Here is a 16939-nt window from a genome sequence, read left to right as displayed (position 1 = left end):
CCCCGGGTCCTGGGAGTCCCCCCGGGGGTGTCCCCGGGTCCTGGGGGATCACCCTGGGGGTCTCCCCAGGGGTCACTGCGGGGTCTGGGGGTCACTGTGGGGATTTCCCCGGGTCCTGGGGGGTCTCCCCGGGGGTCTCACCGCCAGGTCCTGCAGCAGGTCCTCCAGGCGCGTGGCCGTGGTGCCGCGGTCGCAGCTGAATTTGCGCCGCATCGACTCCTCCGTCTTGCGCAGCAGCTCCTCAGCCTCGCGCACCTCGGCGAAGAACTGGGGGGGCCCGGGGGGGTCAGGGGGGGTCAGCAGAGGGGGGGTCACACCCTCCCCTCCCCCCCCAGCCCCTCCCTGCCCCTCCCCGTACCTGGAAGTAGTTGGTGTTCTCCTTCAGGTGAGTCTCGATGCAGCAGCAGAGCTGCAGCATCCAGCTCCACTGCGTCTGCAGCGCGGCCAGGAACGCCTGGGGGGGCGAGGGGGGCATCGGGGCTGGCACCGAGGGCACCTGGACAGGTACGGGTGCCCACACCTGCACCCTACACCTACACCTGTACCCACACTTGGACAGGTACGGGTGCCCTCACCTGCACACTCACCTGTCCTGAACCCACACCTGCACAGGTACAGGCAGCCACACCTGTGACCCCCATTTCTCACTGCTGAGCCCCCTCCCCAACCCACCAGGTGCCCCTCAAATCCTCCCAGCCCCTTCAGGTCCCCCAAGGTCACCGAGACCCCCAGACACCCCCAGTCCCTGTGGCCTCCGTAGCCCCCCCATCCCTGCAGGCCCCCTAGACCCCCCCCATTCCCTGCAGCTCCCCAGATCCCAGCCCCCCCCCCCAGACCCTCCATCCCTCCCAGGCCCCCCCCCAGTCCCCCCAGCTCCCCCAGACCCTCCTAGCCCCCCCCCCCATTCTCTGCAGCCCCCCAGCTCCCTCGTGCCCCCCACCCCAGACTCCCCATCCCTGCAGCCCCCCCCCCCCCCCCACCTCCCTCGCGCCCCCCCTCGCCCCCAGCCCCACCCCACCTCCAGGGTCTGCGCCCCCGGGTGCTCCTCCCGCAGCAGCCGCTCCCCCGAGCTCCGCAGCTCCTGGATCCGCCGCTCCCGCAGCTCCAGCTCCCGCATCAGCGCCTGGGGGAGGGGAGGGGAGGGGTCACAGGTGTGGGGGGGAGGGGTCACACAGGTGTGCAGGGTGGGGGAGCAGCACTGTCTGCCCAGATGGCCGTGCCCATCTCCGTGTCCGTGTCCATCCCCGTGTCCATCTCCGTGTCCGTGCCCATCTCCGTGTCCATCTCCGTGTCCGTGCCCATCCCGGTGCCCATCCCGGTGCCCATCCCGGTGCCCGTACCGAGTAGCTCTCCTTCTTGGCAGCCATGGCGGGGTTGTTGTGGCTCCAGTCGAAGGCCACCTCCTCCTCCTCGCGCTCGCTCAGCCACAGCAGCTCCTTGGTGGCGGCGCTGACGAAGCCGTGCAGGCTCTCCAGGTGCCTCAGGCGCGACTTGGAGGAGTTCTGGGCAGGTACGGGGGGGGGGGTGTCCTCACCCTGCACCCACCCCCACAGCCCCCACACCCTCACCCCCACCTCCTTCACAGCCCCCACACCCACAGCCCCACACCCCCAGGGCTGCTCCCTCCACACCCCCTGTCCCCCCTTCTCCTCCCCGCCACGTCCTCCCCGCATCCCCCTCACCCCCACACCACTGTCCCCCTCCTCTCCTGTCACATCCTCCCCCCCCCAGGTCCCCCCACGTTTGCCCCCAGCCCTCACCAGCAGCTTGGCGTACTGCAGCTCCAGCTTGCCCAGCCCCTCCCGGTACGCGCCCACGGGGCCGGGGGACAGCTGGCTCTGGGGGAGACACAGCATCAGTGCCAGGACCCCCCCCCAGCTGCCCCCTGCACCCCACAAGGGGAGTGACAGCGGGCAGGGCAGTGCAGGGGTCACCCCGGGGGTGCAGGGGTCACCCCGGGGGTGCCCTCGGGGCTCGGTGCCCCCCCACCCTCCCAGGGCACCCAGAGCAAGGGCACAGCTGGGGGGTGGGGGGCAGAGGGCTGTGGGTGCCGAACTCTCCCCAAACCACCCCCCCCACAGCCCCAGAGCAGAGGTGGGTGAGCCCCGGTGGCCTTGGGGACCCCCCAGGAGCACAAAGAGGGGTGGCCATGGTGCTTCAGGGACAGAGCAGAGGCAGCCCCACGGGAAATGCTCAGGAGCAGGGGAGGGGACAGCACGGGGGGACCCCGTGAAGCAGAGTGGGAACAGCCCCGGAGGACCCCCAGCACCTGGGGATCCCCAATACCCAGGGGTCACACCTTGTCACCCCCAGCACCTGGGGATCCCCAACACCCAGGGCTCTCCCCTCTCACCCCCAGGGCTCTCCCCTCTCACCTCGTCGGCCCGTGCCCGCTCCACCTTGGCACGGAACTCCTCGATGGCGCGGTGCAGCCCTCGGTGGGCGCCCAGGTGCGTCTCCACGGTGGGCAGGTCCGCGCCCCACTCGCCCGTGGCCACTCTGCGCTGGTTCTCCTCCACCCAGGCCAGCAGCTCCTGCAGGTAGCGCAGGGGAGCCTCGTCCGGCTCGGGCCGCCGCTGTGCCGCTGTCACCGCTGTCACCGCTGTCACCGCTGTCACCGGCGCCCCCGACTTGAGGCGCAGGTTGTACTCGGTGCGGATCGACACCAGGCGCTCGTGCAGGCGGTACACGCTGCGGGGGGGAAGGGTCAGTGGGGGGCACACGGGGAGATTGGGGGGCGTGGGGAGCTTTGGGGGGCACGGGGAGCATGGGGAGTTTGGGGGCATGGGAGGCTTTGGGGTCACGAGGAGCTTTGGGGTGCACAGGGGTCACAGGGGGTTCAGGGAACGTGAGGACTTTGGGGTCATGGGAGGCTTTGGGGTCACAAGGAGATTTGGGGTGCACAGGGGTCACAGGGGGTTCAGGGAACATGGGGACTTTGGGGTCACGAGGAGCTTTGGGGTGCACGGGGAGCATGGGGAGTTTGGGGTCATGGGAAGCTTTTGGGGGCACGAGAAGCTTTTGGGGTGCACAGAGGTCACCAGGGGGTCCAGTGAACACGGGGAGTTTGGGGTCACAAGGAGCTTTGGGGTGCACAGGGGTCACAGGGGGTTCAGGGAACGTGAGGACTTTGGGGTCATGGGAGGCTTTGGGGTCACAAGGAGCTTTGGGGTGCACAGGGGCTGCGGGGGGGGTACAGGGAACACGGGAGGTTTTGGGCTCGTGAGGAGCTTTGGGGTCACAGGGATCACAGAGAGCTTTTGGGGGTGCAAGGGCCGCAGTGATTGCGGGGGGGCTTTGAGGGCTACAGGGGACACAGGGGACATGGGGGGCTTTGGGGGGCCCAGGGAAGGACAAGGAGCACACGGAGGGCTCTGGGGGCCATGGGGACGAGCCGTGGGGACCCCCGCAGTGCCCGTACCGACGGTACATCTGCTCGCCCTGCGGGTGCCGCCCGTCCTTGAGGCTCTGCACGTCGTTGAAGAGCAGCCGGATCATGGCATCCGCCTTGTCCAGGTCCCGCTCCACCTCTGCCGCCTTCTGCGGAGCCTTCCCCGGCCGCCAGCAGCCGAATGTCCTGCGGGGCAGGGCTGGTGAGGACACGGCAGCTACGGGTGGGTGCCATCCCCGGCGCGGGGGCACCGGCACTCACTGCCTGCAGCAGAGCGTCCGCCTGGTTCAGCTGCTCCTCGCACAGCCCCGACTCCATCTGCAGCTTGGTGACCACGCGCTGCAGCCGCTCCAGCCTGGGGGACACCGAGGGACAGGTGAGCACAGGGGACAGGTGAGCACAGGGGACAGGGGCAGGGTGCTGGGCAGAGGGTGGCTGTCCTGTGCTGTCCTGTCCTGGTCCCTGTGCTGCTCCCCATCCCGCTCCCAGTTCCCGCTCACCGTCCCCATCCCACTTCCACCCTCAATCCCAATTCCCCCATCTCATTTCAATCCCTATCCCGCCCTCATCCCATTCCCGATCCCCCACATCCCATCCCACCCCATCCCACCCCATCCCACCCCATCCCACTTCCACCCCCAATCCCAATCCCCCCACAACCCATTTCAATCCCTATCCTGCCCCTCATCCCATTCCCCATCCCCCACATCCCCACCCCATCCCCACAGTCCCGGATCCCGCCCTTTATCCCATTCCCAACCCCCCCATCCCATCCCATCCCATCCCATCCCCATTCCCATCCCGCCTCCATCTCACTCCCACCCTCAATCCCAATCCCAATCCCCCCCATCCCATCCCATCCCATCCCAACCCCCATCTTGCCCCTCATCCCATTCCCAGTCCCCCCTCACCCCCACCCCGATCCCCACACTCCCGGATCCTGCCCCATCCCTCCCCAGCCGTTCCGTGCCGAGGTTTCTCAGCAGGATCCGTGACTCACAGCCCTGTGGTTCCCCCTCGGGGGGGCCAGGACACCCCACCCCGGCCCAGCCCCGCGGTTTGGCAGCAGGAGGGGGGTGCGGATGCCAGCCCGGCCCTGCCCAGCCCCCCCCCCGGCCCCCCCCAACTCGCCTCTCGAACTCTGCCCGCAGCAGCTTCTCCCTCTCCAGCACGGCCACGTGCAGCCGCCCCCACTCCTTCTCCACGTCCAGAGGGTGGTACCCGGGGGGCACCTTCAGCTGTCCGGACTGCACCGCGCCCTGTGCACCCCAAATGTCACCTGAGGGGTGTGCCCGGCACTGCCACGGGACCCCCTTGGGACCACCCCACACCTTCAGCTGTCCCTGTGCACCCCAAATGTGCCCTGAGGGGCGTGCCCGGCACTGCCAGGGGACCCCCCGGCACCATCCTCCCCTTAGGACCCCACCCGCAGGATTTTCATCCCCTTGGGGCACATCCCCAGATTTCTCCTGCCTGCTCGGGACCCCGAGAGGGTCTCCCCCTCCCCTCCCCACCCTTGGGATCCCGAACATCCAGGACCCACCCCCACCCCTCAGGACCCCACCCCCAAGCCCCGCCCCAGCCCTGGGTACCTCCAGCGCCTGGAAGATGGATTTGGAGCGGTTCTTGTCGGCCTCCCGAGCCGGCAGCTCCGTCTCCTTGAACTTGAGGAACTGGCGCCAGAGGATCTGCGGGGTGGGGGGCACAGCTGAGCGGGGACCCCCCCCCAGCCGCTGCTGCCCCCTCCCCTGCAGTTTTCCACGGTGCAGAGCCGAGGGAAGGAAGTGGCCGAGCCGGCAGCGCCAGCGGTGACTCAGGGCACAGCCGGGGGGGGGATGAGTCAGAGGGGCCCCCCCGCCATGGGACACCCGGCTCCGGCACGGCTCGGAGCCCCCAGAGCCTGCAGACCCCCGGACTGGCACCGGTGGGGGCTCTGTGCCCGTGCCAGGCCAGCAGCAATGTCCGTGGGTCTGTCCCTGTGTCCATCCCTGTGTCTGTGCCAGGCCAGCAGCAATGTCCCTGTCCCTGTGCCCATGCCAGCACTGTCCCTGTCCTTGTGTCCATCCCGGGCCAGCAGCACTGTCCCTGTCCCTGTGCCAGGCCAGCACTGGCCCTGTCCCTGTGCCCATGCCAGGCCAGCACTGTCCCTGTCCCTGTGCCAGGCCAGCACTGTCCCTGTCCCTATGCCAGACCAGCAGCAATGTCCCTGTCCCTGTGTCCATCCCTGTGCCCGTGCCAGGCCAGCAGCACTGTCCCTGTCCCTGTGCCCATGCCAGCACTGTCCCTGTCCTTGTGTCCATCCCTGTGTCCATCCCTGTGTCTGTGCCAGGCCAGCAGCACTGTCCCTGTCCCAGGCCAGCACTGTCCCTGTCCCTGTGCCCAGGCCAGCAGCATTGTCCCTGTGCCCATGCCATGCCAGCACTGGCCCTGTCCCTGTGCCAGGCCAACAGTGCTGCTCCTGTCCCCATACCCATGCCAGCACTGTCCCTGTGTCCATCCCTGTGTCCATCCCTATGTCCGTGCCAGGCCAGCAGCATTGTCCCTGTGCCCATGCCAGGCCAGCACTGGCCCTGTCCCTGTGCCCATCCCCATGCCAGCACTGTCCCTGTGCCATGCCAGGCCAGCACTGGCCCTGTCCCCACAGCCACAGCAGTGCCCTCACCTCGATCTCCTCGTAGCTGGCCGGGAGGCGCCGCTCCTCGAAGAGCGCCGAGTGCTGGCGGCTCCACTGCAGCAGCCCCGTCACCACCTCGTAATACTCCTGCCAGCGCAGCTGCAGCTCCTGGGGAGGGAGGGGACACGTGTGGGGCTGGCAGTGACGCTGCACGGGGGTGGCAGCAGCACGGGTGACCCCTGTCTTAGGTCGCAATACAGGACGTGACCAAAAGTTTGTGTTCTGTCACCACCAGGTGTGATCCTGATCTCTGGGGGGATGTCTCTGTCAATGGGCCAGGTGTTAATCCAGGTGTGATCCTGATCTCTGTCAATGGGCCAGGTGTTAATCCAGGTGGGTTTAACCCACCCAGTGTTCTTTATCTTGCCCACAGCCCATCCTCCCTCCAGGAGATCTCTCCTGTCCATGGCCATGCAGTCCCAGGGCAGGGCTGATCAAATTCCATCATCCCATGGGGAGATGCTCCAGCCAGGGCAGGAGCCGAGCATTTCCTACCCAGATCAAAGGGGAGATTTGGAACAGCAGAGCAGCCTTTTCCCACTGGATCCCAGAGGAAAACCAGAGCCTTCCCCATCATCCCTGCAGCTTTGGAGGAAAACTGCACCTTGTGCAGGAGCCCTGCTCCAGCAGAACCACATCTGTCACTGCAGGAGGATGCAGCCACCATGGGATGGGACTGCACCAACCCTGACTGACTGACGGGGGCACCTTGGATTCTCCCTCTGCCCCTGCTCTGGGTTTGTTCTCTGCAATGCTGGATTTCTATTTTCATTTTCCTGGCAAAGAACTGTTATATTCCTATTCCCATAGCTTTGCCTGAGAGCTCCTTAATTTCAAAATTACAATAATTTGGAGGGAAGGGGGTTCACATTCTCCATTAAAAAGAGGCTCCTGCCTGTCAAACCAGGACATTCCCCAACTCACGTTGGCCTTGACGCCGTCCTGCACCTCGGGCACGCGCGGCATGGCGTCGTACAGCGAGGACACGTAGGTGATGATGGATTTCTCATCCGGCTGCGCCACGTCCACGTCTGCAGGGAGGGAGGGAGGGAGGGGGTCAGGGGGAGGATCCCGTGGTGGGGAGGGATGGGGCTCCACAGAGGGACCCCCCCCAGTTCGTACCTTCGGGGTCCAGCAGCCGGGTGACCCCCAGATCCCTCTCGGCCACGGTGAAAGCCTGGTCCAGGTTCTCCAGGTTGCTCTGGCGGTAAACCCGGCTCATGTCGATCAGCATTGGCCTGAGGGGGGGTCAGAAAGGCTCAGTGGGGCTGTGGGGACCCCAAAACCTTCCTGGGGCTGCCAGGGCTGCCTGTACTCCTGCCTGGCCGCCCCACACCCCACAGCAGGGTGGTAGGGGAGACCCCCAGAGCCAGCACAGGGATGGGAGGAGTTGGGGATTCAGTCCCCAGTGGGACCCCCAGCACAGCCAGAGCCCCCATATCCTGTGAACTGGGCACCCCAACCCTGCACGGGGCTGACACCCCAACCCTGCACGGGGCTGACACCCCAATCCCCTGTGGGGTTCATACCCCAGCCCTGCATGGGGCTGACACCCCAATTCCCTGCAAATTGGGCACCCCAATCCCCCTGTGGGGCTGGCACCCCAATGCCCTGTGAATTGGGCACCCCAACCCCCCGTGGGGCTCCATGGTGGGGCCAAGCTGAGCGTGGCAGTGCCTTGGTGCAGAGCTTGGCACAGCTGTGCCATGGCACGGGGCAGGTGACTCCCCCCACCTGGCACAGGCCTGCACGTATTTGCTCCCCCCAAAAGCACTCAGCAGTCGCAGCAGGACCCGTGGGGACCTGCCTGGCACCGCCCTGGCACGCCGAGAGTGGGCACAGCTGGCACACAACGATGGGCTGGGACTCGTCAGGAGCTCACAGGGCCCCGGGTAGGATGGGCACGGCTGCCCCATGGGCATGGGATTGGCACCATGGGCACGGGATTGGCACAGGATTGGCATAGATGCCCCATGGGGACAGGATTGACACCATGGGCACAGGATTGGCACCATGGGCACAGGATTGGCACCATGGGCACAGGATTGGCACCATGGGCACGGGATTGGCACAGCTGCCCCATGGGGACAGGATTGGCACCATGGGCACAGGATTGGCACATGGGCACAGGATTGGCACAGCTGCCCCATGGGGACAGGATTGGCACATGGGCACAGGATTGGCACAGCTGCCCCATGAGCACGGGATTGGCACCATGGGCACGGGATTGGCACAGCTGCTCCATGGGGACAGGATTGGCACCATGGGCACAGGATTGTCATGGATACCCTGGTGAGCACGGGATTGGCACTGTGGCCACAGGATTGGCACAGCTGCTCCATGAGCACGGGATTGGCACCATGGGCACAGGATTGTCATGGATACCCTGGTGAGCACAGGATTGGCAGAGCTGTCCCATGGCCACAGGATTGGCACCATGGGCACAGGATTGGCACCATGGGCACAGGATTGGCACGGTTGCTCCATGAGCACAGGATTGGCACGGCTGCCCCATGGGGACAGGATTGTCATGGATACCCTGGTGAGCACAGGATTGGCAGAGCTGCCCCATGGGCACAGGACTGGCACAGCCACCCTGGTGAGCACGGGATTGGCACAGTTGCTCCATGAGGACAGGATTGGCACAGGATTGGTACGGCTGCCCCATGGGGACAGGATTGGCAGAGCTGCCCCATGGGGACAGGATTGGCACGGCTGCCCTTTTGGCACGGGATTGGCACGGCTGCCCCATGGGTCACACTCCTGCCCGCGGCTCACATGGCACCAGCGTGGCACCAGCGTGGCACCCACCTGTGCCGGTGGATGATGGCATTGAAGAGCCGCCCGTCCCTCCAGCTGGTGGTGAAGTTGTCACAGCGCAGGCCCTGGTAATCCTCCACCATCCTCTGCGACCACAGCAGCAGCTTCTCCTTGGCCGTCATGTCCTCCGACTGCCCGCTCACCTGGATGTCCGAGATCTGCCAGGACACGGCTGTTACTCTGCAAACTGGCACAGCGACACTCCGGGCATGGCAGATGCCAGGGACACCACGCTCCCGCCCCCACTGGGGACCCCCCCAGCAGCTCGGAATCCTGTCCCCTCGGTACTGCTGTCCCTGTCCCCCACCCCGGGGTTCACCTGGAAGTGGAGGATGATGGTCCAGATGAGCCCCAGGGTCAGTTTGGGGTTGCCATCGGCGATGTCATCGTTCCGGATGTTCACCAGCTTCACCTGCGGCACAGGGCACAGCGGCTCAGGGATGGGCGAGCGTGGCACAGCCCCGGGGGCATCCCAGGGGCGCCACCCCATCCTCACCTGCCGATGCTTCAGGTAGTTGAGGGCAATCTGGACATTCTGCAGCTTGTGGAAGCGCATCCGGCCCTTCTCCCGGGGCTGGGGGAGGGAGAGGAGGGCGCTGAGTGCGGGCACAGCGGGCACAGCGTCCCTGCTGTGTCCTGCCACCGCAGCCCCCCCTTCCACGACACGCCCCTGTCCCCCCTCCCCCGCCATGCCACCACACCGTCCTGCCACCCCGGCCGTGCCACTCCGGCTCCATCCGGCCCCTCCCGGCTCATGCCGATGGCACCGCCCTCGCACTTTGTCCCCGCAGGGGTGGGGACGCTCCCCGTGCTGCCCCCGCCGCCAACCCGCCCGTACGGGCTGTTCCCACGGCGCACCCGGCGGCACCGGGACCAGCGGAGCCACCCCCGGACCAGCGGAGCCACCCCGGGACCAGCGGAGCCACCCCCAGGGGAGCCCAGTGCCCGACGTGTGGCCACAGCAGGACTGGGGGTGGCCTCGGTGCCAGTGACAACACTGCATGTGTGGCCACCCTGGTCCCTCGCCATGTGTGGCCACCGTGGTCCCTCGCCATGTGTGGCCACCGTGGTCCCCCGCCATGCAGCTCCCCAGCTCCACTGTCCCCTCAGCAGGACCAGGAACTGCCAAGCTGGGGGGGCCCCCCAAATTCGTGGATCCCGGCCGGGGTCCGCTGGGTCCTGCCCGAACAGACCCCCCCCCCCCCCCCCCACACACACGTTCCTGCCCCGTGGCAATGCCAACGTTCCCCCAGCTAAGCCCAGCTTTGGCTACTGGCGGAGCTGGGGACTCCATGAACCCTCTTGTGCCACCAGGGTCACTCCCGTGCCACAGGAAGGGGCCAACATGGACCCGCAGCCGCTCGGGGGCAGGCCCAGCCCTAGTGTGACCTAGTGACCCAGGCAGTTGGTGGCCACGTGCCACTCCCTTGCCAGCCAGCCCTGCTGTGGTGCCAGGAGCCACAGCGCAGCTCCAGCATGGTGGCACCACTCCCAGCGATGCTGAGCGTGGAAAACGATTTCTGTCTCGCTGCTGCCACTGAGCTGTGGCCCAGGGACACCCACCCACCCCCTTGGCATCAGGGGGGCACCAGGACAGGCAGAGCATGCAGCCAGAGCACGGGGATGGCACTGGGACGGGCATGGCACATGGCCGGGCCACTGGGACAGGCATGGCACACGGCATGTGGCACACGGGACATGGCTCATGGCACACGGGACATGGCACATGGCACACGGGACATGGCTCATGGCACACGGGATATGGCACATGGCACACGGGACATGGCTCATGGCACACGGGACATGGCACAGGGCACATGGGATATGGCACATGGCACACGGGATATGGCTCATGGCACACGGGATATGGCTCATGGCACACGGGACATGGCACATGGCACACGGGACATGGCTCATGGCACACGGGACATGGCTCATGGCTCATGGCACAGGACATGCAGAAGGTCCCGGGACGTGCTCGGTGTCACAGCACGGTGGCCGTGCCAGCCCGTGCCAGCCCAGAGCCGACGGCAGAACCACTCACCAACCGCAAGGTCCGCAGGACGTCGCGCTCCCGGGGCTGCCCCGGCCGAGCCGAGCGGAGAGGAGCAGAGAGAGGAAGAGGAAGAGGAGGCAAAGGCGGCGGTGGGCCGGGGGCCGGCGCCAGGAAGCAGAGAAGGCACCAAAGCAAAGAGAGGTTAGAGGCGGGGGGCGCGGGCACTCCGGGGTCACCGGGACAGACCGACGGCCAAGCAGAAGAGAGGGAACAGAGGCAGGCAGCGAGGGTGAGGACGACGATGAGGACGAGGATGGCCGGCGGAGGTGCCGGCAGGAATGGGGGGGCCAGAGGGGGCGGGGCAGCGCGGCACCTACCAAGGTGTCACCCGACAGCACCTCCAGCAGCGAGATGAGGTTGTGCCCGTCCCGCAGGTCCTCGTACAGGTCGTTGACATGGCGCTGCGCCTGTGGGGACAGCCACGGTGTCAGGGGACAGCTGAGCATCCCCCAGCCCCCAGGCAGCACCGGGGTGGGTGCCCGGTGACCCCACAGTGCAGAGGGTGCTCACACACACACACACACAGCCCCCAGTGCAGCTGGTGCCAACAGCGCCACGACCCCCACCCCAAACACTGCACTGCACCTCCCCTGTGCCAGCATGGGCCCAGCAGCACTCTGGCATCACTCTGGCATGCACAGAGACCCACCACGGAGGGGTCAGACCCACCGCCCACCATGAAGGGTCAGACCCCCCCACCCAGCACAGCAACAGCCCCACGGTCCCCCCCCCAGCGCGGGTGTGCAAGGAGGAAGAGCGCAGTGGGACACGAGGAAGGAGAGGAAGGAGAGGAAGGAGAGGAAGGAGAGGAAGGAGAGGAAGGAGAGGAAGGAGAGGAAGGAGAGGAAGGAGAGGAAGGAGAGGAAGGAGAGGAAGGAGAGGAAGGAGAGGAAGGAGAGGAAGGAGAGGAAGGAGAGGAAGGAGAGGAAGGAGAGGAAGGAGAGGAAGGAGAGGAAGGAGAGGAAGGACCTACCTCTGGTCGCCAGTGCTGCGCAGGGCAGAGAGAAGAGAGCAGTTAGGAGAGAGCAGAGAGGGGACCCAGCATGGGCAGAGTGTGGTGGCACCACGATGGCACTGCGGGGTCAGGGGACACGTGGAGACACATTTTTGGGGTGTGTGCCAGGTGCTGAGGTGGGGCTCTGCCTGTGGCAATGGGTGCCAGCACGCTGGCACGGAGTGGGGACGGGCAGGAGTGGGACAGGACCGAGGGCATCAAAGCACGGGACACATCCCCAGGTGCCAGGGGCACCGTTCCCTCCTGGCACACGTGGGAGGGCAGACCCTCACCATGGAGGCCTCGACCACAGGTGTGGCACTGGAACCGGCACAGGGGACCCTGCACTGCCCATGCCCGGCCGTGGGGCACAGGGGCTGCGGCCGGGGGTGATTTTGGGGACCGCTGGGGCAGCGCTGCCCGCTGGGCTGGCAGTGCCCGTACCTTGATAAGGTGCTTGTTGACCCATTTGGTGAAGGTTTTCTTCTGGACACGATCTCGCTCATCTGCAAGACAGGAGAGGGACAGGTGAGCCGGTGGCAGCAGGGCCGTGGCACGGGTGAAAAGCAGGCCCCGCCGGTGGCACCGCAGGGCACGGCTGGCGCAGGAAGCGATGAGCCAACTGTTCTGGGGAACCACGGTGAGTCACGGGGTGTGGGGAAAGGAAACAGCAAACGGGGACCGGCCCCAGCGTGCCAGCACCATGGCAGCACCCGGCAGCACCTCAGCACCAGCACCGAGATTAAATCAGTTGGCCAGAGCACGGTGCTAAAAAATGCCAAAGCTGCGGGTTCAGCCCCAGTAGGGACAAACTAAAAATCGGGCTTGGTGATCCTCGTGGAACTCCTTTCGACGCTGAATATTCTGTGCCTCGGAGCAGGAGGCGCCCACCCAACCCTGAGCCCCCTGGGCCCAGCGGGCACGGACTGAGCGGGAGGGGTCGGGCACAGAGACAAAGCCGTGAGTGTTTGCCCTGGCACCACCCTGGCACACTTCCAGCCCCACAGGCAGGGCCCTGGTGGGACATGGATGGGACGGAGACGAGCCCACGCAGTGTCGGCACTGCCAGAGCTGGGGGACACCCCGGGACAGCCCCAGGACACCCCGGGACACCCCCAGGACACTCCAGGACAGCTCCAGGACACCCCCAGGATACTCCAGGACAGCTCCAGGACACCCCCACAGTCCCAGGACACTCCTCAGCCTCAGGACACCCCGGGACAGCCCCACAGTCCCAGGACACTCCTCAGCCCCAGGACACCCCAGGACACCCTGGGACAGCCCCAGGACACCCCGGGACAGCCCCACAGCTCCAGGACACTCCAGGACAGCCCCACAGTCCCAGGACACTCCTCAGCCCCAGGACACCCCGGGACAGCCCCAGGACAGCTCCAGGACACCCCAGGACACCCCCACAGTCCCAGGACACTCCTCAGCCCCAGGACACCCCTGGACAGCCCCAGGACACCCCTCTGCACGGGCACAGGGCCAGACAGGGCTGCAGTGAGTCACGGCGCTGCCTGCCCGCTGCCCTGTCATTAGGGGATGGCACGGGAACGCTGACGCACTGGGATGGGGACCCGGGATCCCACAGGACCCACCCCCCTCACACCCAGTGCCCTGCGCCCCGCTCACCCCCCGGCACCCCGTGCCAGCCCCCTCTCTGCTGTCCCCAGTGTCACCACCACGGCCAGACCCATCCCGATGCCCGGGAGGGCTCGGAGGCCAGCGGTGCCACCCCACGCACACGGGGCGATGCCACCGGTGCCGCGGCAGCCACAGCACCCCCCCGTGCCCTCGCCGTGGCGAGCCGGGCGCTGCGTGCTGGGTCTTGCCCCGCAGGAGCGTGCCGGGATCTGCCCATGCGGCACCCACAGCCAACACTCCCCGCCGGGAGAGCACCCGGGGATGCTGCAGAGCCCGAAGAGCCCCGCGGGCCCACGGCGGCACAGCCAGGGCGTGCCGAGCCGAGCCGTGCCGGGCCGGGAGTGGCCACGGTACGAGAGGAAGGAAGGAAGGAAGGAAGGAAACGTGGGGCACTGCGCGCCGAGCGGGGGGCACCCACACCATCCCCCGGCACCCTCGCCCACAACATTGACACCCCAGGGGTCCCCGGAGCGGCGCCCACCCCGCGGCGGCGGCACCACAGAGGCACGGGCAGGCCGGGGCGGCCAGCAGGGCGTGGCAGGAAGCGACGGCGGGCACCGGGGATGGAGCTGGGCGGCCGTGTGGGGTCCGCTCCGCTCTGCCCCATAGCCCGGACACCGCCCCAGCACGGGGGTCTGCCCCACAGCCTGGCCGCAATATCGCCCCGCCGTGGGCTGGGACCCACAGCCTGCCCTGGGGACACCGACGTGGGGACACCGACCTGGGGACACCGCCCCGGTGTGCGGCTCTGCCCCACGGACACCGCCCCACGGCCTGCCTGGGGACCCAGAGCCCCGGGGACACGGACCCGGAGCCCCGGGGACACGGACCCAGAGCCCCGGGGACACGGACCCAGCATGGGGGTGCCCCCCAGGGACCCCGCCCAGGTACGGGGGTGCCCCCCAGGGACCCCGCCCAGGTACGGGGGGTCTGCCCCGCACCCTGCCCCGCACCCTGCCCCACAGGGGACACGGCCCCAGGTGTGGATGCGGTGCTGGGGCGCGGCCCCCCCACGCCCCCCTCGCGGTACCTTTGCGGCCCTCGGCCGCCCGCAGCACGGCCAGGTACAGGTTGTCCTCAGAGCCCGTTCTGGTGGCCACGGCCGGAGCCTCGTCCGAGCTGCGGCGAGGTCGGGACATGCTGAGCCCCACAGCACTGCTCTCCCTTCCCGCTCCGCCGCCGGTCCTGCCGCGAGTGGGGCGGCCCGGGGAGGAGACGGGGCTCTCTCCCCCCCCGCCCCACGCCCCATGGCCCGACCCTGCCCACAGGAAACTCCTGAGCTTTAACCCTTCCCTCCCTGCGCCTGCAGGCGGGATGGGACACGGCCCCACGGGGCACTGGCACGCCCAGTCCCAAACGCGGGGCCGCGGGTGCCCCGGGTCCGCGAGAGCAGGGAGTGGGACCCTCATTCCTGAAGATCGGGGTGCTCACAAAGCCCTCACCCCCTGCCCCACACCTCGGGGTCTTGGGACCCTCAGGTCCACAAGTCCGGGCGGGGGGGGGGGGATGGGACACACAGCCTGGGGCTGTTGGACCCCCAGTCACCACACCTCAGGTCCCTCAGGTTTCCAGGTCAAGACCCTCCGTGCCCCTCACAGAGGGTCCCCAGACCCCCAATGGCTCCATGGTGAGGAGATCCCCAGCCCCCAGCCGAAACTTTCAGTTCCTGTGGAGGTTTTGGCACCATCCGGTCCCACAGCCCAGGGGCCGCCCCAGAACCCCCAGCACAGGTCCTGGCACTGTAGGACCCCCTGCTTCCCCCACCTGGGGCTCAAGACCCCCAGGTTCACCAGCCCCGGTCCCAGCTCCCACATTTGAGGGGCTCAGATCCCTGGGGTCTCTCTTGAGAGGTTCAGGGTCACAATCCCCCGGGGCTGCAGGATCCCCAGGGTGGGGGACTGAGCCCCACAGACTCCCCCGGGTGCCCCCATGCACACACCAGCCCCACCAGCAGCTCTGTTCCCTACGAGCACCCCAGGACAGCGCCCCACACCCCACCCTGTGCCCCACAGCACCCACGGGCTCTCACATCGGGCGGGGGCACTGCAGGAATCCCCCCTCCCCCAATGGGTGACAATTGAGGTGACCACAGGGTAAATCCAGGGGTTGTGTCCCACTGGGTGCTGCAGCCCCCCGGGGCGTCTCACCCTGGGGCACTCGGGGTTGGAGACCCCCGGGCTGAGAATCTCCAGCCCCTCAGGGCGGCAGGGAGGTGGCAGCCCTGCCCATGGCAGCACCCATGTCACCAACGTCACCCACGTCATCCAGCACAGCTGCTGGGGAAAGTGCAGCTGCCCTGGGCGCTGCCAGCCTGGCACGCCCCAACACCCAGGTCTGCACCCCGACATCTGCGTCAGTGCCCTAAGGTCACATCCTGTGCCCCAACTGACCTGTCTGCACCTCAACACCCGTGTGTGCACCCCAAGATCCCTGTCTGCACCCCAAGATCCCTGTCTGCACCCCAAAAGCCGTATCTGCACCCCAACATCAGTGTCTGCACGCTAACACCCATGTCTGCACCCCAACATCCGTGTGTGCACCCCAAAAGCCGTGTCTGCACCCCAACATCTCTGCACCCCAACATCTCTGCACGCCCCCCAACATCTCTGCACGCCCCCCAACACCCGTACCCGCTCCCCCACACCCCCGTTCCGCAGAGGCCACGGCCCCTCCTCAGTGTGGAGTCCAAGGCCGCGGGGCCGCGGCCGAGTCCTGCCGTGACTCACGGTCCAAACGCGCCTGCGGGGAGCCCCGCCGGCCCCCGCCCACCCGCGACACCCACCCGTGACACCCACCCGCGACACCCTGGGCGTGCGGGGGCCCGTCGGGGAGCGGCAGCCGCGGCCGGGTCGATGCCCGCCGGATCGGAGCCAGCGCGGCCGCCGCGGAATGCGGGCGGCACCGGCCCGGCCCCGGCCCCGGCACGCACATTTTTCCGCCCAGAGCGCATCTGGCACAGGCACATTTGGCACAGGCACATCTGGCACAGGCACATCTGGCGCCCCGAGCGCGGTGGGAGCCCTGCTGACGCACGTCGGGGGAGGCAGGGACACCCCGGAGCCGCGGCTACCGCGGTGCTACCGGACGAGAGAGGGGACACGGCGGTGACACGGCCAGGGTGGTGACACGGGTGGCATCGCTGTGGTCTGGCACCGCGCTCACACGGGCCGAACCGGGACCGGGACCGAGACCGGGGACGAGAACGGGGCCGGCGGGTTCTGAGCGGCGACCGAGAGCCTGGGATGGCTCCGGGGTGAGGGGCAGAACGGCACCTCCGAACCAGCACCGGGGTCCCTCGGCTGTGACACCCCCAGAACCGGCATCCCCAGGACCGACACCCCCAGAACCGGCACTCCT

The 16939-nt window shown here is 67.6% G+C and overlaps 1 protein-coding gene across 1 annotated transcript in view; it reads right to left on the bottom strand.

Annotated features, from left to right (window-relative positions):
• PLEC (plectin) overlaps window positions 1–16939 on the bottom strand; it is a 47002-nt gene that overhangs the window by 21584 nt on the left and 8479 nt on the right. The window contains 21 exon segments of the mRNA XM_088180725.1: window positions 142–267; window positions 359–454; window positions 1019–1123; window positions 1341–1502; window positions 1761–1838; window positions 2376–2691; window positions 3422–3546; window positions 3548–3577; window positions 3653–3746; window positions 4523–4650; window positions 4984–5079; window positions 6054–6173; window positions 6990–7096; window positions 7188–7303; window positions 8877–9043; window positions 9205–9297; window positions 9382–9459; window positions 10930–10965; window positions 11259–11348; window positions 11915–11929; window positions 12380–12441. Of these exon segments, the coding sequence (XP_088036851.1) occupies window positions 142–267; window positions 359–454; window positions 1019–1123; window positions 1341–1502; window positions 1761–1838; window positions 2376–2691; window positions 3422–3546; window positions 3548–3577; window positions 3653–3746; window positions 4523–4650; window positions 4984–5079; window positions 6054–6173; window positions 6990–7096; window positions 7188–7303; window positions 8877–9043; window positions 9205–9297; window positions 9382–9459; window positions 10930–10965; window positions 11259–11348; window positions 11915–11929; window positions 12380–12441 (2240 nt within the window).

Source organism: Sturnus vulgaris, chromosome 1, assembly GCF_052056855.1.
Source record: "Sturnus vulgaris isolate bStuVul1 chromosome 1, bStuVul1.hap1, whole genome shotgun sequence".
Lineage (NCBI taxonomy): Eukaryota > Metazoa > Chordata > Aves > Passeriformes > Sturnidae > Sturnus > Sturnus vulgaris.
Note: the sequence above shows the minus strand (reverse complement) of the source record. Positions and strands in the feature narration are given on the sequence as shown.